This window comes from Desmodus rotundus, chromosome 7 (genome assembly GCF_022682495.2).
Source record: "Desmodus rotundus isolate HL8 chromosome 7, HLdesRot8A.1, whole genome shotgun sequence".
Taxonomy (NCBI): Eukaryota; Metazoa; Chordata; class Mammalia; order Chiroptera; family Phyllostomidae; genus Desmodus; species Desmodus rotundus.
Window position 1 is genome coordinate 118,245,860 of NC_071393.1, and position 26,895 is coordinate 118,272,754.

At 53.6% G+C, this 26,895-nt stretch overlaps 2 protein-coding genes and 1 long non-coding RNA gene across 6 annotated transcripts; 2 read left to right on the top strand and 1 right to left on the bottom strand.

The window, feature by feature from the left end:
- Positions 1-305: 305 nt before the first annotated feature.
- Positions 306-8,674, top strand: AHSA1 (activator of HSP90 ATPase activity 1). Its single transcript, XM_024568166.4, has 9 exons — positions 306-599; positions 1,809-1,999; positions 3,571-3,653; positions 4,039-4,156; positions 5,226-5,314; positions 6,443-6,571; positions 7,044-7,145; positions 8,136-8,187; positions 8,283-8,674. The coding sequence occupies exons 1-9, from the start codon at positions 520-522 to the stop codon at positions 8,453-8,455; spliced, it is 1,017 nt and encodes a 338-aa protein (XP_024423934.1). The 5' UTR covers positions 306-519; the 3' UTR covers positions 8,456-8,674.
- Positions 8,675-9,109: 435 nt separating this feature from the next.
- ISM2 (isthmin 2) lies at positions 9,110-26,749 on the bottom strand. 4 transcript variants are annotated; one of them, XR_008427391.1, is made up of 7 exons: positions 26,543-26,749; positions 20,491-20,706; positions 18,662-19,055; positions 17,149-17,289; positions 16,805-16,888; positions 14,826-15,403; positions 9,110-13,119 (listed from the first exon to the last, which is right to left on the bottom strand). XR_008427391.1 is itself a non-coding variant. In XM_053928872.1 (6 exons), exons 1-6 carry the CDS (start codon positions 26,681-26,683, stop codon positions 14,886-14,888), a joined length of 1,494 nt encoding a protein of 497 aa, XP_053784847.1. In that variant the 5' UTR covers positions 26,684-26,749; the 3' UTR covers positions 14,825-14,885. The 4 variants fall into 4 exon arrangements, 3 of the variants coding, with proteins under 3 accessions (XP_053784847.1, XP_045057575.2, XP_053784848.1); XM_053928872.1 differs by lacking the exon at positions 9,110-13,119 and having other exon boundaries at positions 14,825-15,403; XM_045201640.2 differs by lacking the exons at positions 9,110-13,119; positions 26,543-26,749 and adding an exon at positions 20,835-21,819 and having other exon boundaries at positions 14,825-15,403.
- LOC139441049 (uncharacterized) lies at positions 14,210-14,514 on the top strand. Its single transcript, XR_011651451.1, has 2 exons — positions 14,210-14,323; positions 14,355-14,514. It is a non-coding gene; the product is annotated as an uncharacterized lncRNA (long non-coding RNA).
- Positions 26,750-26,895: the final 146 nt, after the last annotated feature.

A 26,895-nucleotide genomic window follows, 5' to 3' on the forward strand; every position in this document is an offset into this window, starting at 1 on the left:
GCGCACGGTGTCTAAGGCTTTTCCTTCACTTTTAACGCGACCTTCCGTGTTCATCCAGCGGGTCACGCTACAAGACTACAACTCCCAGGAGGCTCCGCAGTGCCGACTCGTGGTCGGGGGAAACAATGAGACGTGTTCTTTGTGTCCCTACAGATTAGGAATGGTCGAATGAGCCGCTGCATTTCGGGACCCTTCGGGGAGAACCCGAGGAAGCCTGAAAGAACACTAGCACCAGCGGAAGCCGAGGTCGGACGAGGTGGAACGGAAGTACGGGGTGGGAGTTAGGAGGAGCCGGAAGTTAAGGCCGGGAGGGGGCGGGGGGTGGAGGGAAAAGCGAGCCAGAAGGTTCTGCGGCCGCTTCTAGTAGTTTCCAGGCGCTGCCGGGCGGCTGGGAGCAGGCGGTGCTTAAGTGATTGCTGTGGCTGCTCGGGACCTGGTGACGGCGCGACGGGGGCCAGGCAGTACTGAGGTGGTGGCTGTGGCTGCTCGGGACCTGGTGACGGCGCAGTAGGAAAGCCGATGGCCAAGTGGGGTGAGGGTGACCCACGCTGGATCGTGGAGGAGCGGGCGGACGCCACCAACGTCAACAACTGGCACTGGTGAGGGCTAGCGGGCACTGCAGCTGGGTCAGGGTGGCGGGGTCCCTGGAACCTCGGCCGGGACAAAGCTGGGGCCGAGGCAGCCCTGACCGGAGATGGGGGTGGGTTCTAATTGTTGCCGTTGTCCGTAGCCTATGCCTCCTCCGGCCGCCGTTGCAAGTGTTTAGGGGGTTAGGGGCAAGGTGGAGGGCTGCCCCAGAGGAGAGGTTTCAAAGAGGTGGAAACATAACCCCCTACCTTCTGTCTCCAACCCGAGCAGAGAGAGAGTCCCCACACGTGGTCCGAGGAGACAGTGAGACCCAGACGGGGGCCCTGGGTTGTGTTGGGAGGTTGCTGTGCACGGCTCGGGGACGGGATGGCTGGAATGCCTGTTTCGAGGTTTGCGGGTGAAAGTTAAGGTCGTAGGAACGGCAGCTTCAGCCCGGAAAGCGGAGGTTCGGAACGAGTTCTCCAGGTGCTCGGAGCTCCGTGGCGGCGAAGACGCCCGGCCTCTCCCCCGGATCTGTTAGGTTGCCTGTGTTGTAACTCCGGGGACTGCCCCTGGTTGCCGGGCAAGCGTGCTTTTAGAAGCTGACTGCTCTTTGAAAGCCTGCTCTCCTTCATGAAGTCTTCCAGAAGTAGTTTCCTTCTTTTTCAACTCCACTGAACTTTGTTCATAATGTTGTCACTGTGTTTTTACTTTGTTGCAGCTTTTTGGGTTTTTTTTTCTACTGGTTAGTAGACATAGTGATTTCGCCTCTGTATCTTTTTGTTTCTTTTGAAGCCCTAGACTTAAACATTGTTTTTATGGCACACTGCCAAGGGAGTTCACAGCACAACCTGAACTTGACAGATCAGAACACTGTGCTAATTGGGTCAAGATTATTGGTTTATTCCTTCCAGGACTTTCTATGCATTGCAGGGCCCAGGCAGTGTTCCCAACGTCGGCAAGACGGGCACAGTCCCCCTTGGTCAAGTGGCACTGCGTGAAGGTGTCAGATGCAGTCCCTGCACCGTTACGCTGCTTGAGTTTGTGACCCTTCTGTGGGGTGGTCGTCTTCACGGACAGTATGTAACTCCTTGTCTTCCTAAACAGAGTGACACGTTTGTGGACGTCCTGGAGCGGGACCGAGGGGTTTTTGTTCTCCAACTGTTTGTCAGGCCTCTTGAGTGGAGCAGGCGGAGCACTCTCTTTGGCTGCTGGTCCATAGCCTTGTTTCTGTGTTGCAGGACAGAGAGGGATGCTTCAAATTGGTCCACGGAAAAACTGAAAACGCTTTTCCTGGCAGTGCGGGTGCAAAATGAGGAAGGCAAGTGCGAGGTGACAGAAGTGAACAAGCTTGACGGAGAGGCGTCCATTAACAATCGCAAAGGCAAACTTATCTTCTTCTATGAGTGGTCCGTCAAACTCAACTGGACAGGTGAGTCTGCTGGGCTGTCGGGAAGAAGGTTCACTGCATTCTGCGACCTGTCCAGGAGCTGGGCAGGACAGATTTTGAGGGCTTACGACCTTTTCGAGGGACAGGGTGCTGTGTTGGTGCCCTGTGGAAAGCGGTGTTACATGCTGAAATTTCTCTGCCACCACGGGACACTAAATAGGTTCCCTCGCTGCTCCTCAAGGGTCACTACCGGTGAGCCAGCCGTGCCCCTGTGTTTTGGGGGCTTGGTTTGTGTGAGTACACGTTAGGTGACCTCCTCAAACTGGCTTCTGTTGTCACTTGGGTGATTTAAAGGTGGGGAGGGGGGTTTCCGTCTTGGTCTTACATACTGGCTTCGCAGCGAATCTAAGAGGTCAGACCACTGTGCCAGGGAGCCTTACGTGTGACTGATGTGCGACAGCTCTGTTCTAGTTTACTGTCTCCTCTGTGGTGCTAGCAAAGAGTCAGGACCATGGGTACGCCCCACTAAAGGGCCTTTCAGTGAGGAGGCTGAGTTTTACAAAGCCCTAGAGCTAACAGAGTATGTGCACGGGGCAAAGCGTGAAATAAATTTGTGCTTCAGTGAACGCTTCTCGTACAGTAATAAAGAAGGGAAAAGTAGTTGTATCAGGGTGGGGTTTTTTTTAACTACTAAAGCACAGTAGTCCGAAAAGAACCTCAGATACCATCTTGCCCCATCCTGTTTTCATAGATTGAGAAAAGGGGCTTAGTGAAGTGAAAACAAGTAAGTGTTTTGTTGATTAACTTTGAGGTGTAGCGGGTTCTGCCACCGTGTGACACGTGTGTTCCTAAAAATCCCTGTGCTATGCAAATTCGCTCGATAAAAACCACGAGGCCTATTGGAAAAAGAGGGTTAGGCACACAGCACAATACCCAAAAGCCACATCAGTGACGTGTTTTTAAAAATTTAGGAATGTAAAAATTGGTGACAGTTTTAAGTATGTAAAATGGTTAGAAAAACATAAATAATACAGTAAGTGTGGGGCCTCACTTTGAAATCGACCTGGAGGGTACGCGGGAAAGTGGGCCTCGGGAGTTGCAGCTGGTGCATCCGCGCAGCGGTAGGAGGGGAGGTCACCTGCAGCCAGAAGGAACTTCGTAACACCAGTTGTGGGTGGCATGGCTTACAGTAGGTGCAGAGCGCTGAGGTCACTGGCCGAGCAGTGCTTGTTCACCTAGTGTTCCTCATGGACGTAAGCAAATGTGAAAGTTCACGTTATGATCAAATGTCCCCTAATTGGAACAGATCTGTATATTCAAAATAAGCATTCTAGCAGAACTGACTGTATTGGCTATTGACCCAAAGTCTTCCTTGGCAGAATTCACGCAGGTCTTGGTCCCACGCAGTAATAACACACTTGCTTCCAAAAAATTCAGTAAGGAAAGACATTTTTTCCCGAGGGGGAAGGTTGGGTGTGTCTGGTGCGTCACATTTTCTCAGAGTAAAGAGGGTCAGTTCAAATGGCCAAAAGAAGGGTGAGCGGGGGAGTAGAAGGGCTCCAGAGCAGACGGCTTTTCCTTCAGAGGAGATGACACTGCATTGCTTTTGACAGGTACCTCGAAGTCTGGAGTGCAGTCCAAGGGACACGTGGAGATCCCCAATCTGTCTGACGAAAACAGCGTGGATGAAGTAGAGGTTCGTGCTTCCTAAGTCCTCACCTGAGTCTTCCACATCCTCTTACTCCCAGGGGAGAAAAGTGAGCTACCGTTCAAAATCAAAGCCCAGGCATTCAGCACCCCAGTCTGCAGGTGACTTTCTAGGTCAGCGGTCCACTGGGAGCTTCCCGAGCAGCTGGTACTTACGTAGTAACTTTGCTCTAGCTAGTAACGTGGGTTCTAACGTCAGCCACCTTTGCCTTGGCAGAGAGAACTTGAGAAGGAGCACTCCTGGGGATCGCACAGATACCCCACCTCTCACACATTTCCTTTGGAAACGTCAGTTACCTGATTGCTCAGCACCCACATTCCACAGTGTAGGTACCCTCAAGTTATTTACTACCTACTTCTGATCTTTCACTCAGATTAGTGTGAGCCTTGCCAAAGATGAGCCTGACACAAATCTCGTGGCCTTAATGAAAGAAGAAGGGGTGAAACTTCTCAGAGAAGCAATGGGAATTTACATCAGCACCCTCAAAACAGGTATCCCTTGAGTAGTTGCGTACGCTTTGAGGAGACAGTTTTCCACCTGCTGGGAGCTGCTTACGGGGCTTGACAGTCCTTTCTTTGTCACATGGGTAAAGATTTTGGGGGAGGGGGCTTGTTTCATCTTGAAGACAGTCTATTAACTCGAGTCAGGGAAAGATCTGCAGATGCATTGTCTAATATGTTGGCTGTGGAGCAATTGGAATGTGACTAGTTCAAAAAGAGATGTACACTGAGTGTAAAATACAATGGATTTTGAAGACTTGATACAAAAAAGAATTAAAATACCAAGTTTTTTGATATTGGTAATGTTTTGCAGTGATCGTTTGGGTATATTGGGTTAAGTAAATTACTGAAATTATTTTTACCTGTGTAACTTTTTTGTGTGGCTACTGGAAAATTTTAAAATACACTTGAGGCTGGCGTTATATTCCTGTCGAACAGCACTAAAGATCTAAAGAGTTGGCTTCCTGAGACTCGCTACTCGGGCCCTGTCCTGGAGCATCTATAACGTGCATTCTCCAGGGACATTTAGAGCGCTATTAGAACACTGACCAGCTCAGCCCTGCCCTAGAATTGCGGTTCTGCCCGTCTGTGTTCCTCTGGTGGAGTGCGTGTGATGGTCATCAGAGGGAACCAGCACAGAGGTGGGACCCGGTGTTCTGATCCCATAACTAGCTGTTGGCTGCTTTGCAGCGGTAAGGCGGAGTGGAGAATGGGCACTGGACATGCATCCGTGGGTCTTTCCCCACTCTGAGGCTTGTTGAGAATGCAACTGCATTCATTGGGTACCGTCCACGACAGACTTCACATACATTTAACAAGTTGTAATGCTTCTAGGTGAATCAGTTTTAAACTAATCCCAGTGAACATACTACGTTCTATAGCCTACACTCAGATACCTGTCTGGCATAGACTGAAGATAAAGATGGGAAGTAGATAGACCCTTTCCTGGTCATTACTTCATTCTGGGTTAATGTGGCCATGTTTGTTAAGTTGCTTGAAGCCCCAAAACTCAGCTTCTATAAGAAATAACTTCCAAGAGCTGGAATTTTTGTCTTTTCAGAGTTCACGCAGGGCATGATCTTGCCCACACTGAATGGGGAGTCAGTAGACCAAACCACTCGGCCAGCACTGAAAACTGAAGAGCCCAGGGTAAACTGTCTTTCCATGTGGCGGGGTGGGAGGCCTTCTGGAACGGTAGTCGAGACACTGCTGCCTCCTTAATTCCAGCTTTCTTGCCAACCCTAACCTCTGTGCCACAGCTTTTTTAGAGTGTGCACTATGTAGTTGTCCATCTACCAGTCTTTCACCTGGTTTTTACTCATTTGTAACTATTGTTAGAGCAAATGGAATCCATTTAAAGTCTAACTCTCGGTTGCATTTTATTTATGTATGTATGTATTTATGTATTTATGCATTTAAAGATTTTATTATTTTTTTTTTTAGAGAGGGGAAGGGAGGGAGAAAGAGGGAGAAAAACAATGCGTGAGACATCAGTCGGTTGCCTCTAGTGCGCCCCCTACTGGGGACCTGGCCTGCAACCCCGACTGTGCCCTGACTGGGAATTGAATGGGCAACCTTTCGGTTTGCAGGCCACCACTCAATACACTGAGCTGCACCAGCCAGGGCTCTTGGTTGCATTTTACACCAGTTATATTGAGAACACAGGATGGTCTTCACCCATATATGTCTTCAGTATTATTTCTCACTGGGGTGTTGGTATTTCATACTTTAATATTAGAGATTTGTTCAAGGTATTGGGTTAGATCACTAGGTTCACCTATCAGGAAATTGATCGATTTCACCCCATTTGCAGGGTGAGCAAATACTTTTTTCTGGAAATGGAACTTGCATAGTTTGGAGTCAGCACTCAGTTTTCAGCCCTAATGTCCTTTGTCAGCACGGTGAAGGATGTTTTTGGAGAAGGGGGCATGGTTGGGGTTGTTGCTTCTGGCTGTTTAGGCATAGAGATTCTGTTGGGGAACCACACTGTGCTCTTCAGAAGTGCCTGATGGTTTAGTGTAACGTGTCCTTCAGCTGATGGGGTCTTAAAACAATCTCAGTCGTCCCTCACCTGAAGTGTTTGTTTTCCATGGAAATTGAGAATTTTCCAGAAAAGTTTCCCTTATGAACGAAACACCCATACACACAAATTCCCCCTAACTCCCTTGGAGTGAAAAAGTTTGTGAGAGTAGATGGCAGGTTTTTGTCCCTGAAGCCATGTTAATTGAGGTTTCGTCATTACTCTAAACTGACTATATTTTCACTGTGACTTCACAGGTTAAATCTGCTCCGTCAAAAGCCCAGGCCACACCAGTTGGTGTCAGAATCCCCACTTGTAAGATCACCCTTAGAGACACCTTCCTGACATCACCAGAGGAGCTCTATAGAGTGCTTACCACCCAAGAGGTGAGTGTGATCTATCCTTCGGCCTCACGGCACCCGCCACGCCCAGCAACCTGGGTTGTGGGCCCATCCGCTCTGCGTGCGGAGGGAGTCCTCATGAGTGGGACCTTGAGGCTTTCCTCATACAAGCAGAGGCAGAGGAACACCCGCTTTAGTTCAACTCAAAACTCAAAGTATATTTGCCCTCCTCTTTCTCACCTATACTAGCTTGGGGTCATCTAAGTGGGAACCATTGGGAATCATTCTTTTTAGAAAATGGGGCTGAAGTAATGTGTGGATTCCAAATCACTCAAAGCAAAGCGTGGTCTGTAGTGGAACAGAATAGAACCTGAACCTGGTCGTTGGACAAGGCGGTGTCTTTGGGATGAGAGCTGGGGCATGCAGGGCTCGGTTGCCGTATGTCCCTGGACCCCACTGAGAGCCATGCCTCTTCTCCCTACCTCATTTGTTTTCTCCTCCTCTCCCCCCACTGCAGCTGGTTCAGGCCTTTACCCATGCTCCTGCAGTGTTAGAAGCAGACAAAGGAGGGAAGTTTCACCTGGTAGATGGCAATGTCACTGGGGAATTCACTGATCTGGTGAGTACCTGCGAGCCCCAAGCCCAGGATGCACCCCCTGCCTGGTCAGAAGAGTAACGTTTCCTTTTCCCCAGCTCTGCGGGTGTAATTTAAGCCTTTACTCTCTGGTTAGTAGCACTTCATTTTGTTGTTGTTGTTGTTGTTGTTTTAAGAGAATGCTGCCGTTTGAATTCTCTTGCTTAGCTAGAATTTTCTCCTTGAAGGAGTGAAAATTAGTTCTTCGTAGGGGAACTAACGAAGAAAGGCTATGTATATTGGTGGCTTACGGCTTTCCATTTGCTGCACTGAAATTTCGCCTGGGCACAGTTGACCAGGCCCAACTTAGTAAGAGGAGGGACTAGGCACTACTGCAGTGTCACTGCAGAAGCTACCTCCTCTGTGGTCCACTTTGCCCTCATAAGCGGTATAACTGCACAGGTGATAGATTCCGTATGAGAGGCAGGTAGCCTGTCTAGCCAGGCTTGGATATATCAATATATAGCAGCAATTTTCTTTTTCTTTTTTTAAATTTTATTTATTGATTTTGAGAGAGAGAATCAGTTTGTTTTTCTACTTACTTATGCATTCGCTGATTGCACCGTGTATGTGCCCTGACCGGGGCTCAAACCCACAGCCTTGGTGCACTGGGACAGCGCTGCAGCCAAGCGTAACTGGCCAGGGCCCGTGGCGGCTATTTCCCACCGGCGTGCTACAGAATTTTTAAAACCTGCGTTTCCTGCCTATTTAGTCAGGCCACTGACCGCTTTCCCTTAGACTGTCAGATAAAAAAATAACAGTCATTACAACAATAGCCGTCTGGTGTGAACTGAATAAAAATCACACCTGTGTGTGTGTGTGTGCGCACGTGTGTACGTGTGTCATATTGGCAAAAATATTGTTCCGTGTGCTGCAGAATTTTAGCAATTAGTTTATGTGTGTGGTGAGGTGAAAGATGCAAAAGGTTAAAAAATCGCTGATCTAAAGTATGGCTGACCTCTTTGGTTATTCTAGGTGCCTGAGAAACATATCGTGATGAAGTGGAGGTTTAAATCTTGGCCAGAAGGTAAGCAAGCATACTTACCGCCAGTAAACCCAGAATTTTCCCCATAGTCTCAAACCCTTGGCCTGAAACCTCTCTTCCCCTCTGCCTTTCCTCAGGGCACTTTGCCACCATCACCTTGACCTTCACTGACAAGAATGGAGAGACTGAACTGTGCATGGAAGGCCGAGGCATTCCCGCCCCTGAGGAGGAGAGGACACGGCAGGGTTGGCAGCGCTACTACTTCGAGGGCATCAAACAGACCTTCGGCTACGGCGCACGCTTGCTTTAGGGCCGGCAGTGGGAGCTTCAGCTTGCCCGACACTGCAGTCCAGCCCTCCCCTGACTGAGGCTGGACTTACAGGATTGCACCATCCCAACCACTAACTTGGGGCCGGGGCCCTTCCCTCCACGTGTACCTTGGGTTTGTGCATGTTTTCTGCTGGGTGGGATTAGAGGGCGATTTCTTTTACGTGTACATATGCTAAATAAACGTAATTTAAAAAATGTGCATTATGTGGATCCTGTGTGGATTGGATGGCTGTTACTAAGAGTTTCCTTGAAGGTTCTGAATTTTACAGAAAACTGGAAGGTTGGAATAAGGCCTTGACTCCATTCTGGAGAAATGTAATTGGGAATGTGCCTATCACCAAGCATGCTGCAGACTGGCCAAAAGTTCTGTTCCCTTCACTGAGGGAAAAGTGAAGGCGGATTGGGCTCTGGGATCACCTATGCCAACGTCACTGGTGGAGGTGGCATCGTGGGCTTTCCGCTCTCGGTGGCCTTTTAACCTCTTACAAGGATGGGTGACCACCAGGTGTGATTTCAGATGTGGACAGAAATTCCCGCCCTGTGACAGAACTGTACACCTTGAGTTAACAGTTGTTTACTGAGCAGTTACTATGAACCAGACATGACTCTTAACAGTGTCCTTGTGTTAGCTCATTTAATCCCTAAGAACCCAATGAAATACCATGTTGCCCTGCATAATGTGCACTTTTCCCCTAGTTTTTTGAGATAAAAATAAGGATGCACGTTACACATGGGTATAACAATCTTGTGTGTAATGTGCACAAAAACGGGTGCACATTACACGGCAAAATACAGTAGGTGCTATCATTTCTGTTGTACAAGAACCTTAGCCTTGGATTTCTTAAAATAACCAACCCCCAACTGATAACTGGCAGAGTTGGGATTTGGAAGAAGGGCCCTAAATGCAGAGCTGGCGCTCAAATCTGAACCACTACGTCTAGTTCTTCCGGGCGCCGGGAGCAGCTCTCCTGCTACAGCCTCGTTCTGAGAACATATGCCTGCCCTAAGTCTGCCCCACCCCTGGGTCAGGAGCACTGCGGCTGCTGAGCCGGCCACTGTGGTGGTGGACACACTGACGTGAGTGCCTCAGGTCCCCTGACCTCATTTATTTCTAGCTGCAGCTTCCAAGCCAGCACCATTTCAAGGAACATCCACGGCAGCCAAGTTTGTTGGGGCAGGGGCTGCCGGGCCCAGGGGCTGAAATTGAGACTGTCTTTGGGAACCTCATGGTGCTGGTGATGCCAGGAACCCTTCTCTGAAGCAACAGCTCTTCTAGGCTATTCTGGGCTTTGCCCTCTGAGAGGCCAGGGGGCTTTTTGGCCTGACGATGGCCTTCCTCATCCTCTTTGCCATGTGAAGGAGTGATCTCCACCTCCCATAGCTCTCCCATGTCTAGTCTGCCCTGAGTGTTCTTTTCCCACACCTCCCCAGGCAGCCTGGGGACAGTGGTTGGTTCAGGGTCTGACAGAGGGAAGACATACTGTAAGGAAACAAACGGCTATGTCTACTGCCTTGTCATTGGCTTCACTTCCACACAGCTGCTGAAGTTCTAGCATGTTAGGCATCCCTCCTGGTGTAGGAAATTCCAGGCCTCAGTACCCCCCGAGAGAGGAAGAAATGAATATTTTCAACAGCTTGTTGCATTAAACAAGCCTACTGAGGTGCTGGGGGTGTGCGCTAGTGGGCTCACCCAGCTGTGTTGCAGGGGTGGCGACCACCCCAGGCAAGCCCTGCCCTGGCATCCTGCCCCCAGGGTGAGTCAGTGACTGCCAGTCCAGACACTGCCTCCCGCAGCTACAGCTATTTTCCTCCTTCTATTTTTGCCTGTTGTATTAGGTGGCAGGCCTTCAGGCGAATTCTACCGAAGTGACTTGGCCAGAACGTGTAGTTAAAACAGAAAAGAAGCACTAACTGGGATCATGCAGACCCCCAAAAGCCACTTTTGTCTGGAATTATTCAAACAAGTGCCTGACCCAACTCATTTGCATTGTATCTGCTTCCCAGGGGTCCAAAAAGACACCTGTTGATAACAAGCCTGGCCTGGCCCTGGCCAGTGTGGTTCAGTTGGCTGGAGCGTCATCCTGTCACTGAAAGGTTGAGGGTTCAATTCCCTGTCAGGGCACATGCCTGGGTTGTGGGTTTGATCCCCAATCTGAGTGCGAATGGAAGGCAAGCAATCGATGCTTCTCTCTCGCATCAGTGTTTCCCGTCCTCCCTTCCTCAATAAGAGCAATTAAAAACAAAAACAAAACCTGGACTGGAGCTAAAATTAACAGGCCCCTCCTAACACAGACCCTACTCCTAATAGAGACCAGTGACAAAAAAGGAGCCTTTTCACACCTGGCTGGAGAGTTACCAGTTCCACCAAAGAGTACTAATAAGAAGTCCCCAGGTAGAGTTTCCTAATAACACAAACAAACACCAAAACACCAAGCCAAGTGTTTGCCACATGACATACTCAGACAGGCCACGCCCCCAGGACCAGCCCAATGGCTGGTCCAGTTTTTACTACTGTCATTTGACTGCAGTTAGCTACTGCGTCTACAAGGCAGAACGATGCAACTAAAAGCCGTGGACTTGGTTGGACTTGGGTTGGCACTGAAAATATGCCACTTCCTAACAAACGGGATGAATTTCCTCAACTGCATTGTGGGTATACCAGGTGCCTCGTGAGAGCATTAGAGAATGCTGGCAACTGGCGGCACTCGGCAAACAGTACCTGCTACTTCTGTACTCATGAGCCCAAGCATTTTCCCTGGAGCAAGAATTAATATTTTGAAAAGGTGTTTAGTAGGCCAAATTGCAAATCCTAGGCCAAGAAGTCACCTCACCTAAGAACCACCTATTAAATGCATAAAGTGAACCTCACCTCTAGATTCTCACCCAGTGGGCATAGCCCATGAACTTGCTCACTTTTTAAAAAAATTTGATTGATTTTAGAGAGGAAAGGAGGGGGGTGAAAGAGAGAAACATCGACTGGTTGCCTCTCATACACAACCCAACTGGGGATCGAACACACAACCTAGGCATGTGCCCTGGCTGGGAATTGAACCTGCAACCTTTCAGTTACAGGACGAGACCCTCCAGCCAACTAAGCCACGTGGCCAGGGCATGAACTTTCATTTCAATAAACATCTCAACTGATTTCGCTATCAGGAATTAAGTTTGAGAAGTGCCTCAGCATGTTAAGAAAATCTAGTTGTAATGGGAGAACCAAAGAAGCACCCTTGGGTCCCTTTTGTGAATAACAGGGCAAAGGATCTGAAGCATCCTGTGTTCCGGGAGACAAGGGTGGTCGGCAGGACCTGACGGCGTTTGCACTGTTGGTTGTTTCACAGCCTAGGAAGAATGCAATTTGACCAGTCTTACCTACACTAGGTCCCTTTAACCAGAGGGGGAAAATTGGGCAAAACCCTCTTAGTGGCTGGAGCAGCTCAGTGGGAAACAGCTGCCGTGGTCTTAAGGCATGCGTGGCCAGGGGGTCTCCCGGTGTTTGGGACAGGAAGAAGAGTAAATCACACTGGTGACGTGATGGGCACCGGATCAGAGTAGGGAGAGGCACCCTCTGATTTCAGAGGCCCCTCCTGGCTCTGATACCAGCCGCTACTGAAATGCCCCCTTCCACAGGGGCTGGGCACTCTCCCTCACGTTCTCCCCACACATAGGTATTCCCTAGGCCTGCAGCTACCTGCAGTGTCTTTCTCCTCCACAGAGTCCGAACCATTTTAGAACTGACCTACTCCCCAGCCCCTGCAAGGCTCCCTTCGGCCCCTTCCTCTTAAGTTTCTCTCATCTGTGGCCTGGCAGGGTAGCGATTTAGTGTGTCACAGGATTGCAGATTAAAGATGGGACTGGCCAAATACCGTTTGGGTGATAAACCACCATGAGGTACAGATTAAATTCAGACAGCATGTGTAAGTGTCAAGGTAAGTTATATTAGAAAGGAGGGGAGCCCCCGGGCCAGGTAGTTTAGTTGGTTAGAGAGTTGTCCCGATATTCCAAGGTTATGAGTTCGATCCCCAGTCAGGGCACATACAAGAATCAACCAGTGAATGCACATTATAATGGAACAACAAATCAATGTTTCTCTTTCTCTCTCCCCCTTCCTCTCAAAAAAAATCAATAAATTCAAAAAAAAAAAAAGAAAAGAAAGGATGGGAATTTGCAGTCTTCTGTGAAAATAGACCCTAGGCCAGGAGTGTCAAACTCATTTTCACCAGGGGCCACATCAGCCTCGCGGTTGCCTTCAAAGGGCTGAATGTAATTTTAGGACTGTATAAATGTAACTACTCCTTAACTAGGGGCAAGGAGCTCGGCGCTGCTGTGGGGTAGAAACAAGGTACCAGGCTGGATAAAACAAGGTGGACAGTCCTTGCATTTGCCACCTGTGCTCTAGGATGTCTCTTACTTTTATTAAGTTTCTGCTAAAAAATAATGAAAACATATCCATGCTAATTGTATTGAATTCCACAGCCGAAAGAGAGTGTGAGCTTGGCTTCTATCTGTTGCCCGAGGTATTTTCACACTGTGGTCCATGACCAGACTAATAAACTTACCTCTAGGTGTGATGCTAATCAGGAACGTGTGGCTCTCTGGGCTTCTCCAAGTGGCAGCTTGAAACACACCTTGCCTCATTCTTTTTTCCTTTTTTTTTTTAGAGAATTTATTTTTAGAGAGAAGGGGAGGGACAGAGAAAGAGACAGAAAGAAACGTGGATCAGCTGTCTCTTGTATGTGCCCCATCCAGGGACTGAACCCACAACCCAGGCACGTGCCCTGACTGGGATTCGAACCAGTGACCTTTTGCTTCGCAGGACGATGCGCAACAAACTAAACCACATGGGTCAAGGCTTGTTCTACTTTCTGTTTCCTTGACATGTCTCCTTCCTTCCCCAAAGGCCAGGAGTGATCATGGAGTGTCTGGTAAGGGTACCAGCTAAGGCGAGGCACAGGTCCCTCCCTGCCACCATAGGTACAGTCCTTGGGGCAGCTCTGTGTCGGATCCCCTTGCAGTGAGTTACCTGGGGAAGTGGGGCTGCTTCCTCTGGAATAAATGCAATTAACCTCTTTGACCAAAAAACTCAGAGTGAAGGTGCCTCCCAGGCAGCTCTTTACAAGCGTGGGTGTGGCCTAATCTCTGCCTCCAGGAGCTCCCTCTGCCCAGCCAGCTGAGGTGGTCACAGATACAACCTGAGGGGCCTGGGAGTTCAGCTTGGGCTGGAAGCAAAGGTTCGCCACCCAGCCCCGCACAGCTGCATCAGACAGAACTGGAAAACAAAGTGCTTTATTGCTGAGGATCCCAGAGAGCTCTGAGGCAGTTGTCCAGGGGCTGGGAGTGAAATCCCCTACCTTGTGGAGGAGGCCTTTGTGGTCAGGGACCACGGGGTTTCAGCATTTCAACCCCATAGAAGGCAAGGAAGTGTGGGTTGGGGCCAAGCATAGGCAGGAAGAGGTGCGAGCTGTGTTGGGAGAGCGGACTGTGCGCGTCTCTGCCCCACTCTGAGCTCAGTACACTCAGTGACGCTGCCGAGGGAGCCCAAAGTGGGCCACGGCGGGAGTGTCCACACCACAGAAGTGGCCCCCTTCCCAGGGAACTGCTTTATCGCCGTGCCACAGGAGCATGGCATACTCCTGAGCTGGTTCTGAGTCCTCCCCAAGCCTGGCTGTTGTGACAGCTGGGGCGGTGCCATCTCCCAGCCCTGCCCACTCTGGCAACCAGGACAGAACAGAGGTGGGTTGGACAAAGGAAGGGGCCTGAACTGCGTGGTCCCTTCCCCACCTAGAGCCTGCCTCGGCTCGGCCGCCTCAGCTTGTCTGTCCACCGCTAGCCTCCAGCCCCAGACTAAAGTGTCCGCTGAAAGGCAGCGCCCAGCCCAGGAGATCCGCTGAAAGGCAGCGCCCAGCCCAGGAGAAGCCTTCTGCTCAGTGGCTCCCAGCTGATGGTGGGGCAAGAGGGCCAGGTGCAGCCCATCACAGGTAGGAGGGCTAGTTGCCCAGGGCTGGTTGCCCAGGGCTGACAAAGGGCAGCTGTGGTGTGGCTGTGGTGAAGGGCTGGCTCTCAGGGCTGGGGGTCTGAGCGACTCCCCACAGGTCGTGGGGACCAGGCTGTGCGTGGCAGCCTGAGGGCCCAGCTCACAGGGCTGTGCAGACCCAGGGCAGGGGAGCCAAGCTCAAGGGAGGGCAGGAGCTTGAGCGGCCAGGTAGGGAGAGCACCTCTCGCAGGCAGGAGAGGGAGGCCCCAGAGATCCCCACCGCACCACCGGGCCTTGGGTCAGGGTTCCCTCTCTGCACCCTCGGGCCTGTGCACCCCTCAACCTTCTCTCCAACACAACCCAACACTCGGGTGCTGACCTGCCAGGGTTCGCAGGCTGAGGGGGCGCCAGGAAAGCCCCCCAGCCAGCAGCCCCCTCCTCAGTACTCCTTGGCCTCCTGCAGCTGGGCCAGGTACTCCTCCTCAGAAGGGTTGTCAGCGCAGGCCCGACCATTGTTGGGGGGCCGCACAGCATGGTAGCGGCTCCAGTCCCCCTTGCACAGGACCCAGGGCTGCTTGTCCACCTTGAAGTGTAGCTCAGGTGAGAAGTCGGTGCTGACCAGGTCCGGCGCGCCGGCGCCCTTGCCGCGGGTCAGTAGCCGGCCACCTGCATCGTAGCAGCAGTGCTGGGCGGCCAGGGTGCTGCTGTCCTTGGACAGCAGGGAGCGCAGGCAGAGGCGAGCTGTGGGCTGGTACACGTCCAGGCGCTCTCTCGGGCCACTGGCGTCCTTCCACTGGAAGCTGCGGCCCTGGTGCTCATCCCGCAGGCTCACGGCCTTGTCTGCGGCCTCCAGCGGGTATGTGCACGGGCAGCTGGGCAGGTCCCGCATCACCTGGCTCAGGTACTGATCGAGGAAGTCGCTCCTGCAGTTCAGCCACTTCTCGCAGCTGTCCACATCTGCAGAGGGTGGGAAAGTGGGGGAGGTGCGGTCAGCCCTTTGGTGTGGTGTGGCGGGGGCTGGTCAAGGGCCGGTGCGTGGGGAGGAGGCCTGCCCCAGCGGGTACACAGGTGTGGCCTGTTGGGCATTAGGACCCACACCAGAGCTGGGGGCAGTCCGACCTGGCCTCCCCTGCTGACAGGCAAGGGCACCCGCACAACACCTGGGCAACCTGAAGCAAGAGGCCATGGTTTGAAACAGACCCTGGCCAGGGGCTGGAGGAGGGGCCTAGATGCCCTCTGCTCTGCCAGCTGTTGTTCCCTTAGGTGCTGGGTGGTGGGCAAGGCCCTGGGGAAGGAGCTGCGTGGTTGGGCAGGGAGAGCATTTTAACCAAACGGTAAGAAAGTGTTTCAATTCAGGGTGGGGCAAAAGAAAGTTTACAGTTGTTCATATGGAAATAATACAATAATTAAATAATAATACAAGAACAAACTGTTTTGTATACGCACAACTGGAAACCTACTTGGGCCCCACCCTGTCTTTACCCACTGGCCCTTTCTCGTCCTTCACTCTGCCTTTCTCAGGCCACGTGACCTTCGGTGAGTCCCTGTGCCACTCAGGGCCCCCAGGGGCCTCCTCTGTCTGTGCTCCCCAACTCACCTCTCTACCGTGAGAAGAGTGGCCTCTGACGCCTGACACACAGAACAAATTGCTCCTTCCTGTGCTCCAGACTTCTGGGCACACCTTCAGCACAGCGCTCACCATGGCCACGGGTCTCACCCCGAAGACCCGAGCTCCTCGAGGACAGGCACCAGGCATGGTCCTCTGGGAATCCCCTGCCCCAGCACACTGCCGGTGCACAGTGAGCTTCTACACTGTAGAAGCTACAGTGTTGAGCTGGGGCCTCCTCTGCAGGGGAGGCTGCAGGCCCCTTGCAAGGTACAGCTGAGACCCAGGGACAGATGTCGAGTGTGCTGGTGAGAGTGTGGCCTGCTCCAAGCTACTGGAAGGAGCAGTCCTGGAGATGCAGACCCCAACCCACTCCTGATGGCACCCCCTTCCCAGACAAAGCCTGCCCGGGAGTCTCCAAGGGGGACCAGGAGTGAAAGCCAGAATGGCCCCTTGCCATCCTGCTTCCAGGGAGAATGGGCCCCATAGGGTGGTCTCTATGCTCTGTGGCTCCCAACAAGCCCCTCCCCGCAGGAGTACCAGGCTGGGAGAGGCCATGGGCCTGCCTAAGGGGCAGCTCAGAAATGCTAGGGCCCCCTTGGTGGGGAGGCTAACCTTTCAGCCGGAGGATGTGCTCTCTGCCTCGGTGAATGGAAGCAAAATTGCAGCCGTGCAGTGCAAAGACCTCCTGAGGCTCAACCCCCTCCTCAGAGAGGTTCTCCCCCACCCCCCAGGCCTAGCCCCCCACTGACCTGGGCCGAGCAAGTCCGTGGCATTGTAGATCAGGGGATGCCCCTCCTCACTGTGGAAGCCCAAGGACTCCTCAGCCTTGGTGCCTTTGGGAAGAGAGGAAGCCGGGCTGGTGGCGTCCCAGGGCACCTCTGTGCTCCCGCTGGGGAGCCCAGCCCTCACTAGGCTCTCGGTGCCCATAGCATCTGGGACAGACCTAGGATGAGGCAGGACCGCCATGTTTGTGAGCTCCCGGAATCCCCTCTCCCAAGTCTACCCCTGGTACAGGGCTCACATGCCCACATTCCCAGGGGACCAAACCCAGAGTGTAAGGCACTCCCTATGCAGGGGCCTTGGCGCATCTCACCAGGACAGAGGGGCAGGCTGCAGGCACGGGACTTGGTGGCAGTGCAGGCATGGCCACAGGGCCGAGTCCTCTGCTGGCTGCCGCCGCCGCAGCTTGCACTGCAGGGGGACCAGGGGCTCCACTCCTCTTGAAGCGCATAATCTGGGTCAAGGCAGGGAGCCAGGGGTGAGTGAGCACAGCCCACAGGGTGCATGGGAGAAAATGAGCGAAAGGCACCCTTTCCTAAGCAGGATGCAGCACGTGCCAGGGCTCCAATGCTAGTGCACAGAGCAGGGGCTGGGTGTCAGCCCCTCACCCCCTCTGTGCAGTGAACAGCCGGCAAAAGCAGGAGGTGGCCCTGCAGAGAGAGGGCAACCCTGGCCACACACTCTGTGTCAGCACAGCAACGAAGAGGCAAAGACAGCTGGGCTGGAGGCCGCCTGGCCACTGTCGGTGTGACTTTGAGCAAGTCCCTCTCCACCCCTGAGCTATAGTTTTTATGTCCATCAAAACGCAGAGTGACAATACTCCCCTGTCACTGGGGGTATTAAAGAGTGCCCCTGCTGCTCATGTTAGGAAGCCAGTCCTGGTCGGAGACCTGAAATACACCGGGACTGCACCCTCGGGCTGTGCAGGGCCCGAGACCCAGAGCTCTCTGTGGAGCCCTCCAAACTAGTGACACAGCCGGGACTCCTGTGTCTCACCGGGCCCACGGAGGCCAGCACCACGAGTTTAAGGATAACTAGTGGAAGAAAAGCTGAAGGTCATGAAAATTCTGCCTGTTGGTTTATATTATTTTGGGGAATTTGGAAAAGCCTGCACCTCCATCCAATGACAGAACACCAGGGCCATGGGGAGAATGGACGCAAATATGTGTGAAATGGTCTGCACCAGGGAAACCCTGAGCTGCAACATGAAAAAATAAAAGTGGCCGTCACAGGGGCGGGGCTGCTGGCAGGCTCTAGGTAATATTTTCTGAATAGACTGTATTATGTTTTTTCTGATAGAAATAATAAAAATAATCAATAGAATGTTTACTATATGCTGGCACTTTAAATGTATTAACTGACTTAATAACCTCTACTCCATCCTGTGTAGCGAGGGCTGTGCCATTCTCAGTATATACAGGGCAAGAAACTGGGGCACAGAGAGGTTAGGTGACTTGCCTGATGTCACTCAGCTGGTAAGTGGCAAAGTCAGGATTCAAACCCACACAGTCTGAAAATGAGGTCAATTGGGAGTGGTGGGATTTATAATATTTTCAATTTGTTGGGAACACAGATATGAATATTTATTGTATTAAAAATGTCTGTCTTGCTTAGGGGATCTCAGGGCTGCTGTGAGGGTCAAATGGGGGAAGCAACTTTGCAAGCCATAGGCGATGTCACCATTTAGCTGATGGTGGTGTTTGCAGCTCTGAGCTCCTGGTCCCCCCACTGCCCCTGCCCAGGAAACTCTCAGCCCTCTCTCTACCCCTATTTTCACTCTAGACCGCGAGGGGCAGCAGCCAGGGATGCCAAGATGGGAGTCTCACCATAACTGTCCAGCAGCTTGAAGTCCCAGTTCCTGGGGGCTGGCCAGCCTTGCTCCCAGCCGCCTATGGCCCCACTGAACCCAGCCTTCTCCCTGTCGTCATCTTCTTCATCGTTGCTCTCCTGGGCCTCACTCTCTCTGTACTCCAGAGGGTAGTCCTCCTCCTCCTCCTCCTCCTCGCTGTATTCTGAAGGGTAGTCCTCCTCGTCACCTGGGACGCTGCCCTTGAGACTGGACCCCACCTCCTCACCTTCTGTGTACCCCCAGAAGAGGGGCCAGAAGAGCTCTTTGGTGGGCTGCCAGCTGGAGGCGCCCTGGAGCCCACGACTGCTTGGCTCAGCCAACAGGTCCATCTCCACCTGGGCCTGGAGGTCCTCTACCACCTCGATGGTCACCTGCAGGGGGATAGACCCCAGGCTGGTCAGTGAGGGAGGGCTCAGCGCTGGACACCAAGGAAAGGGAAGATGATGAGGGTGGGAGCAATGGGGGAGGGACCCAATGTTCTTGACCTCCCAGGGCACGTCCTGGATGTGCATCAGAATCCCCTGGAGATGTTTGTTTTTAAGACTTTATTTATTTGTTTCCAGAGAAAGGAGAAGAGAGGGAGAAACAGAAAGAGAGAAACATCGATGTGAGAGAAACATCAATTGGCCTCTCGCATGCCCCCCACTGGGGACCTGGTCTGCGACCCAGGCATGTGCTCTGACTGGGAATCGAACCGGCAATCATTTGGTTCCCTGGCCAGTGCTCAATCCATTGAGCCACACCAGCCAGGGCTCCCCTGGAGATTTTTGACTCCCAACACAGCCTTAGACATGGATTTAACTGGTCTTAGGTGGGGCTCTAACATGTGCCAGGGTAGAGACCCACTCGTGTAAGAGAAGCTGGTTTTGAATTCTGGCTCCACCAGCCTGCAGGCTGCACAGTCTCTGGGGCCACTCACAGCCTGAGCCTCCATTTCTTCATTGTAGAACCAGAAACTAAGAGCAAAGATGGCAGATCCCCTGCTTCCGCCCCAGGGGAGCGAAGGCAGGGGCTCTCTTCTACCACCATACGGAGGGGAAATAAGTAATAAGAAATAATTTATGTAAAAGTGAACTGTAGAAACATCATTTGAGATCATTATAAATGAATCTGAGATCACTGAACAAAATTTGGGGGGCATGGGAACAGCAGAACAGAAAGAAGCAAGTGAGCGTCGCCCATATTCCATCACCAACAGATAACGTTTTGGGGATTAACTCCAGGTTTCATGTGGACGCGTGCACACACATACAGACACACACACACACACATACACTTTCAACGAAGTTAGTTGTGTTCTACACTCTTCTCCTTTGGGGGAAGTGTTTTGTAACTATAGATGCTACACAAAAATGCGGAATGATTACCACTGGGGATTCAGCACTGGCAGTGGAGTACATAACCTGGAATTCCCCCGGTCCCCCCCCAGCCCTTTAGGGGGCTGCCCTGAGGAAGGGGTTGGGCCTGGGTGGGGAGCGGATCTTCAGGCTTTTCCATGAGACCACCCCCCAGATTCCGGAACCCACTGCAGCTCAAAAAGCCTTCTCCACTCATTTGGTCCTCAGGACACCCAGCTGGGTGGTGCCGTCTGTCCCTTGCTGGGGACTGGGAGCCACATTCGTTGCTTACAGTCTGCAGCTTGAAAGTGGAGAAGCGGGTCCTCCCAGTCTACAACTCCACAGGGACAGCACGGGTAGTCAACTTCTCCCACCCCACACGGGAGCCGCGCCTGACCTCAGAGTGGGCCATTGAGCCCAGCTCCTCTGCAGGTGGTCACTGGGCCCGTGGTCCTTCTGTGGCTCTCACCTGGATATTGGGGTTTGGGGTACTCAAGTCTGTGTTGGCCAATCCTGGCAACTTCTGCAGCTCCAGCAGCAAGGGAGTGTCCTCCTGGGTCCCAGCGGAGGCTGCCTCTTCCAGGGTCAGAGCTGTGTGTGGCCTCACCTGGAGGCGGGTTTCTGGGAATGGTGGCAGCGTCTGCTCCTCTTCCCCAGGAAAGCTGGGATCTGGGGAGGCTGAGACCTAAGGGGGAGAGAAGGGGAGGGAGAGGTGACTGAGGTCAGGGCTCACCCCATGTGGGCCCAAAAATGGCTAGTTGTGGGCAGTGGGGGGAATTCAGGAGCCAGGGGTCTGGCCGATCACAAACCCACCTGTGACTGCATATCCAAACACGACCACTTGAAGGCCTCGGAGAGTGAGTGAGGCGTTTCCCCAAAGCACTTGGACAAAGTGGTGCCAACGTAAGGCATGAGAGGAGGGTTAAAATCAGGGTTCTACATGTGGAAGACACAGTCAACCTCCTCATTTTTCCAAGGAAGAAACTGAGGCACGGCACTTCCTCCGTCTGCAGCCTCTGGGGCACAGGGACAAGCAGGCTTGAGGCAGCACGAGTTCAGGGTCATGCAGCCTTTCGGATTCCCTCGCCTCCTGGGCAGGTGGTTAAGCAGTGGTTCTCCTCTGGGGACATTTGGCAACGCCTGGAGACATCTGTGATTGTCACAACTAAAGAGAGGTGCTCTTGGCAACTAGGGGGTAGAGGTCAAAGATCCCACAATGCATTGGACAGCCCTTGTGACAAGAATTATCCAACCCAGAATGTCAACGGTGCTACGGTTAAGAAGCCCTGCCCCAGAGTCAGGCTGCCTGGGTCTGAGTCCCGGCAGTGGCTGGCATCTGACCTGTGGGACCGTGGAAGGGGACATAACTTCTGTGAGTGTCCTTATCTGTAAAATAGGAACAGTGATGGGAAAGGGCTGGAACCTAGCAGGTGCTGAGAATGTTCAATCGCAGCTGTCTCTGGTGCCCAGTTGGACCAGATGATGAGCAAAGGGCCTAGAAAGCCCTGGCTAAACGTCGCAGCCACGCACACCCCGCCTGCAGTGGAGCCTCCTGCCCCATGCATCAGCCCGGGGGGCTTCCTGGGTGTGGACAGGGGCGGGGTGGGGGGAGCCAGAGACACCACTGTTGGGAGGGCTGGGGAGAGACCAAGTCAGGAAGCGAGGCAGCTAATAGAGAAGGCTCCATCGGGCTAGTGACCAAAGTGGGAAACTGGAGAGCTATCCCAGTGGGCGCCTCAGTCACCCCCCTGCCCCAGAGGAGGGGAGCTGGGCTATCTACCTACCAACTCCGCCAGCCTTTGGCTGAGGGCTGCTGGGGGTGGGGGAGAGGGTCTGCTCTGCAGGCTGGCACTTCGGGCTTAGTGCCAGTGAATGCCCTCAAGCAGCTGGACACTGGCTGTATCTTCCCCCTTTTCTTTGTAAAAGCAAAAATCCTCTTGGATTTTTTTTTCAGTTAGCAAAAACAGGTATTAATGTGAGTCTTCTATAAGAGTGAAGTGACGTAATGTGAACTTTCTCAAAGCGGGGCAGGCCTGTACGGAGATAGACCGCCACAGTTTTCTCTGTCTCTGTCACACACACACACAGCACGCCTACACATACCCTCCCCAGGCTCGGCCAGCAGCCCTAACCCATGTGTTTCCAGTTAACACAAGAGCCCTCATACCCGCAAACCCTTCCTGCGCCGCACCAGCCTGCCCGTAACCTGCTGCAGCCTCGCTAGGGCTCCCCTGGTCTCCCAGCTCCTCTCCGCCTCAGGGTCGGGAACCTGTTCTGGACAACGAAATCTAGTTGCCAGGCGCTGGCCAGCATCTCCCCCCGCCCCCCACCTTGGCCCCAGCTGCTGAGGCCCGGGCTGTGTGGGCAGAGCCGGGCTGCATGCACAGCCCCTGCGGTCTCCCAGGAGGGGCTGGAGACCCTGCACTGAACAGCGATCAACTCCTCCACCAGGCTATAGGACCACAGGCGGCAGGAGGGGGCTGGGCTTCACCCTCCTCACCAGTGTGCGCTGGTCTACCCCAGCCCACCCTGGCACCCTATGGAGACCTCAAAGCTCCTCACTGTGATCAGAGTACTCCTGAGAGAGCACGGTCTCCAAGCACAAGGGGTGGCTCATGCCGTGTGACCTGTGCCCAGGGCACGGTGCCTCCTTTAACGCTCTGCTGTGGCATTCTGCACTGAGCCCCACAAACGACGCAGCACCTCCTGCCGAGCACCCTATATGGATTGACTCCAGCCCCGCTTTGGGCAGGTACTAGCATCCTCCCCACTTCGGGGATGAGGCAGACAAGGGTCAGAGAGGGGGAGGAACGTGCTTGGATCACAGAGGGGGTTGGCAGGGCAGGATTAGAGGCAGGTGGTCCAGGCAGGGCCTGTGCCTTCTGGGTCACTGCCCGCCGCTGGGGTGGTGAGTGCACGGAATGAACAAGACACAAGAACAGGATGTTCTGCTTTCTACATCCATCTTTCCCTTTGATCCCCGTGACAACCCAGTGGGGTGCCAAGGGGAGGACCTCGATTAGGAGACTGAGATCCCTGAGGTTGGAGACTTGCCTGGGACCACGCGGCCTGCCCGGTCCTGCCCTTCTCCCGCCCCCTCAACCGGCTTTCTGGTGATTCTGAGCTCTAAGAGCAAGAAGAATGGTCTGGAGGGAGAAGGAGGGTCACAGTCAAGGACCAGAGAGGTGTGCAGCTGCAGGAGTGGCTAAGAGGTGAGGCCACAGGCTCAGCACGGTGCGGACCTGGTTCAAGTTCCCCTCTGACACTCACAGATTGGGCTAGAAAGACCCCCACCGAAGAAGGCCAATCTTCAGGAAAACACCTGCTTGTCGGTGGAGGCTCCTCCCTCTGTGTGTAGCTCTTGCTCTCAGCCCATCCCCTCGCAAAGTGCCTTTTTCCCTGGCAACTCAGTCTGCTGCCGCAGCAGGGACCTGCCCAGTGTTGCCTCATGTGGGACCCCTTCATGAGGGACAGCCCCTGCAGCCTGGAGAGCTGTTCTCAGTTCTTTTCTCTTGCCTATTCGAATCTCCGTCACCCTCTCTTATACACTAACAGCATGGCCCAAGCTCTGCCCCAAGTCCCCAGCGCCCCTTTCCCGCACCCCACGGTTTTCCTTTGCCTGCCTAGGAGGTGGTGGGTGCCAGGACTGGTGCCTGGGGCCCTAGAATTAAGCAAAGCTGGGCTTAGATCCTGGCTCACCACTTACTAGCTGTGTAACCGTAGGTTACTTATTGGATCCGCTGTCAATCCCCAAAATGAGGATAACAAGAAACAAAATGCCAGGCACGGTGGCGGTTAGGCTGCTGCTCTGATGTTAACAGAGGACCCCCCGGGCAGAGCTGTGCTGTCCTCTCCTTGTCCGGTGGGACACCGGCCGGGCCCCAGCCCCCAGCGACGATGGTGCCGCCCATGCACATGCGCTGCGCCTTCACACCCGGCACTCATCCGACAGAACGGGTTCTCTCGTTTCCATCTCACTGGGAGAAAACGGAGGCCTGGCAACAGGCCTGCCCAGAGAAGGGGTGGCATGTTTAGTTCCAGATGCTAATGATTTCAAGACTTATCAAGGGTCTCGATGAAGGGGCTGTGGCATGACACGCAAAGATAGACGGTAAGATCCCCAGTGTAACTCCTGAAATGACAGACCTGGCTCCCAGTCCCAGCTGGGTTTCAGGTCTCTGCGCGTCGATTTTCTTATCTGGAAAATGGGAATGATGCCCAAGTCGTAATGGTGTGACAATGAAATGACATCACGCGAACTCTTTGCACCCCCTCTGCAAGGCCCAGGGAATGCTCGCTCCCCTCAGCCATCCTGCACCTTTACATCCGGGGAGTTTATGTTCTTCGGTTTCTTCGTGAAGCTCTTTGGGTTGGTCGGCTATTCCTGACACACCACCCAAGGCCTTAGAATAGCAGTCTGCGTTCTCTCAACAATTCCCTGGCTACCCTCTTGGATGAGTAACAGCTTTCACAGACGACGCACAGACACGTGGAACAATGTGTGAGCTCGACAGGACCATGCAGATGACTTAGGCCCAAGTTTTAAATGCCAGGAAACCGTCCGAGGTGAGTCACACATGAGTTATTGACGCCTGGGACCAAAACCCCAGGCTCTGGGCTCCAAGCTCTGGTTTTTCTCCTCCATGGCACTAATTTGCTTTAACATGTTGTTGAGCCCTGGCCGGTGTGGCTCAGGTGGTTGGACGTCGCCCTGCAAAGTAAAGGGTCACTGGTTCGATTCTGGTCAGGGCACATGTCTGGATTGCGGGCCAGGTCCCCAGGCAGGGGCGTGCGAGAAGCAGCTCAACAGACGTTTCTCTCCCTCTCTTTCTCCCTCCTTTCCCTTCTCTCTAAAAATAAATAAATAAATCTTTTTTAAAAATGTTGTTGAGGGCTTAGTCAGGCCTTGTTGGGGCTGGGGATATGACTTTGGCTCTGAAATAACTCATCCTCGAGGCTGGTTTTGGGGAAAGATCTGGCAAACCTACTGAAAATAATTACAATACAAAGCTGTTAAGCACTAACAAAGGAAGTACGTATGCCAAATGAGTAGAAAAAACCCGGCCAGTTCAATTCATTTTATGACCCCTGCCATCTCTAATGAGGAGATGGGACTGCTCAGAGGCTGCTCGGTGGCTCGGGATTGTCCACAGCGATGGTTCCCAAGGGATGGGGGTCCCTCCGGGAGCACATAGCAAAGCCTGGCTCTGTCAGGGAGGGGTGCTTCAGGCATCAAGTAGGTAGAGGCCAGAGATGCTGCCAAACACCCCACAATTCGCCACAAAGAATTACGCAACCCCAGATGGCAGTGGTGTGGAAGTTGAGAAAGCCTAGCTGAAAGGATGTACTTTCAACTGGGGCAAAAATTGGCTCTCTAGGCCAAGAAAGACTCTTAGATGCTCCAATGGTTTGTAACACTGCAAACGGCCATATCCATGAACAGTGAATCTGTGTTAGTAAACTTTCATGGTGGGGGGGGCGCTGAAAAATTGTCAGAAAGGCTCCTTAGGGCAGCAGTAGTGAAAAAAGGCGTACAGGCCCCCTTAAGTGCAGCCTGGGGCCCTTTCCTCCCTTTGCCTCTGGAGGGCCTCAGCAGCCTGGGCACTGATAGCGCGTCCCAAGCTGGCTCTCACTCACCTAACCCCTGCGCCCTGCACACCCGTCTGCGCCCATCGGTGTCCTCAGCTGGAAAATGGGACGAACTGCTCAGCGCTCCTCCTAGAACAGCTCAGTGAAGGGGAGGGGCCGGGACCCCTACCACGCAGGCCCACTCCTGCATACCTTGGAACAAGTCTAGCAGGTTTCACCCGCAAGGAGATGAACGGTCCACTTCCGTCCAGGGAGGGACAGCCGGACTGTGGACCGCTGGTGACAGCGGACACGGGTTTCGACAGACTATGGTTTCTCTGCGTGGCTAACGCCACTCTTTAACGTCTCACTCCTGTCCTACACCCAGCTCCAAGGCCCACTCACAGGCCGCCCAGAACGTGCTCCCGGACATCTCCGCAACGTCTTCTGCTTTTAAGAATATAAAGGCCCCAGGCGGATTACTCACACCCAGCGAGTGGGGAGGTTCCACTTACTATCTCACCTTGTCCCGATTCCTGCCCAAAGGGACTCAAACCCTTTGCAGATTTAAGAGGCTGCACCTTGACTGTTCGAACCTCTGCAAGTCCGGCCCCTTACCTGGCAAAGCCCCAAGCGCCCGCTCCTCTCCCACCCCCGCACCCTTGGAGCTCGCACCTGGACAGAGCGGCTGCAGAAGTGTGTTCGGGGCGAGGCCAGAGGAAGCCGGGGCTTTCCTGGGTGTCTGAGCCCCTCACTCAGCACAGAAGTGAAACTGCATCCCAGGCTTGCGCGCTACCCAGCCCGGGGAGTGGGAGCTCGTGAGGCCCCGCGCACCTGGCCCTCGCCCTTGCACCTGGTGGTCGCTGCTCGCATCCCAGCCCCACTCCCCGCGCGGCCAGAGCGGACGGGCCAGGAGGAGGACCAAGCACGCAGCCCCGCGCCCCACCGCTCACCTCCGCCAGCCTGGCGTGGCTCCGAGGCCGGAGCCAGGGACCCCACGGCTTCTTCATGGGGAGCCCCCGCCCCTCCTCCAGCAGCGCCGTCAGCAGCAACACACCAAAGAGGAGCCGCGCTCTGCGGGGGAGCCGAGGCATCCTGTCCCTCCGAAGCCTCTCCACCAGCGCCTCCGCGCCTCCCGACCCGCTCCGGCGAGTTTATTGGGTCCCGGCTTCTCCTCCTCCAGGGGCGGGAAGTTGGGGGGCGGTGGCTCAGGCCTGGCCGCACGGGGCGGGAGCGGGGGGCGCGCCGCCCTCTCCTGCCTGAGCCGCGGGAGGGGCGCCCGCACTGCTCTCGGGGTCAGCGCCCG

Coding starts and splice junctions, on each gene's coding strand:
- ISM2 (XM_053928872.1), bottom strand. CDS start 26,683: ATGCCTCGGCTCCCCCGCAGAGCGCGGCTCCTCTTTGGTGTGTTGCTG. Junction 19,056..20,490: donor CCCCAAACCCCAATATCCAG/GTGAGAGCCACA, acceptor ATCCCCCTGCAG/GTGACCATCGAGGTGGTAGA. Junction 16,889..17,148: donor CAGCCTGCCCCTCTGTCCTG/GTGAGATGCGCC, acceptor CTCTTCCCAAAG/GCACCAAGGCTGAGGAGTCC.
- AHSA1 (XM_024568166.4), top strand. CDS start 520: ATGGCCAAGTGGGGTGAGGGTGACCCACGCTGGATCGTGGAGGAGCGG. Junction 2,000..3,570: donor CGTCAAACTCAACTGGACAG/GTGAGTCTGCTG, acceptor TGCTTTTGACAG/GTACCTCGAAGTCTGGAGTG. Junction 3,654..4,038: donor ACAGCGTGGATGAAGTAGAG/GTTCGTGCTTCC, acceptor TCTTTCACTCAG/ATTAGTGTGAGCCTTGCCAA.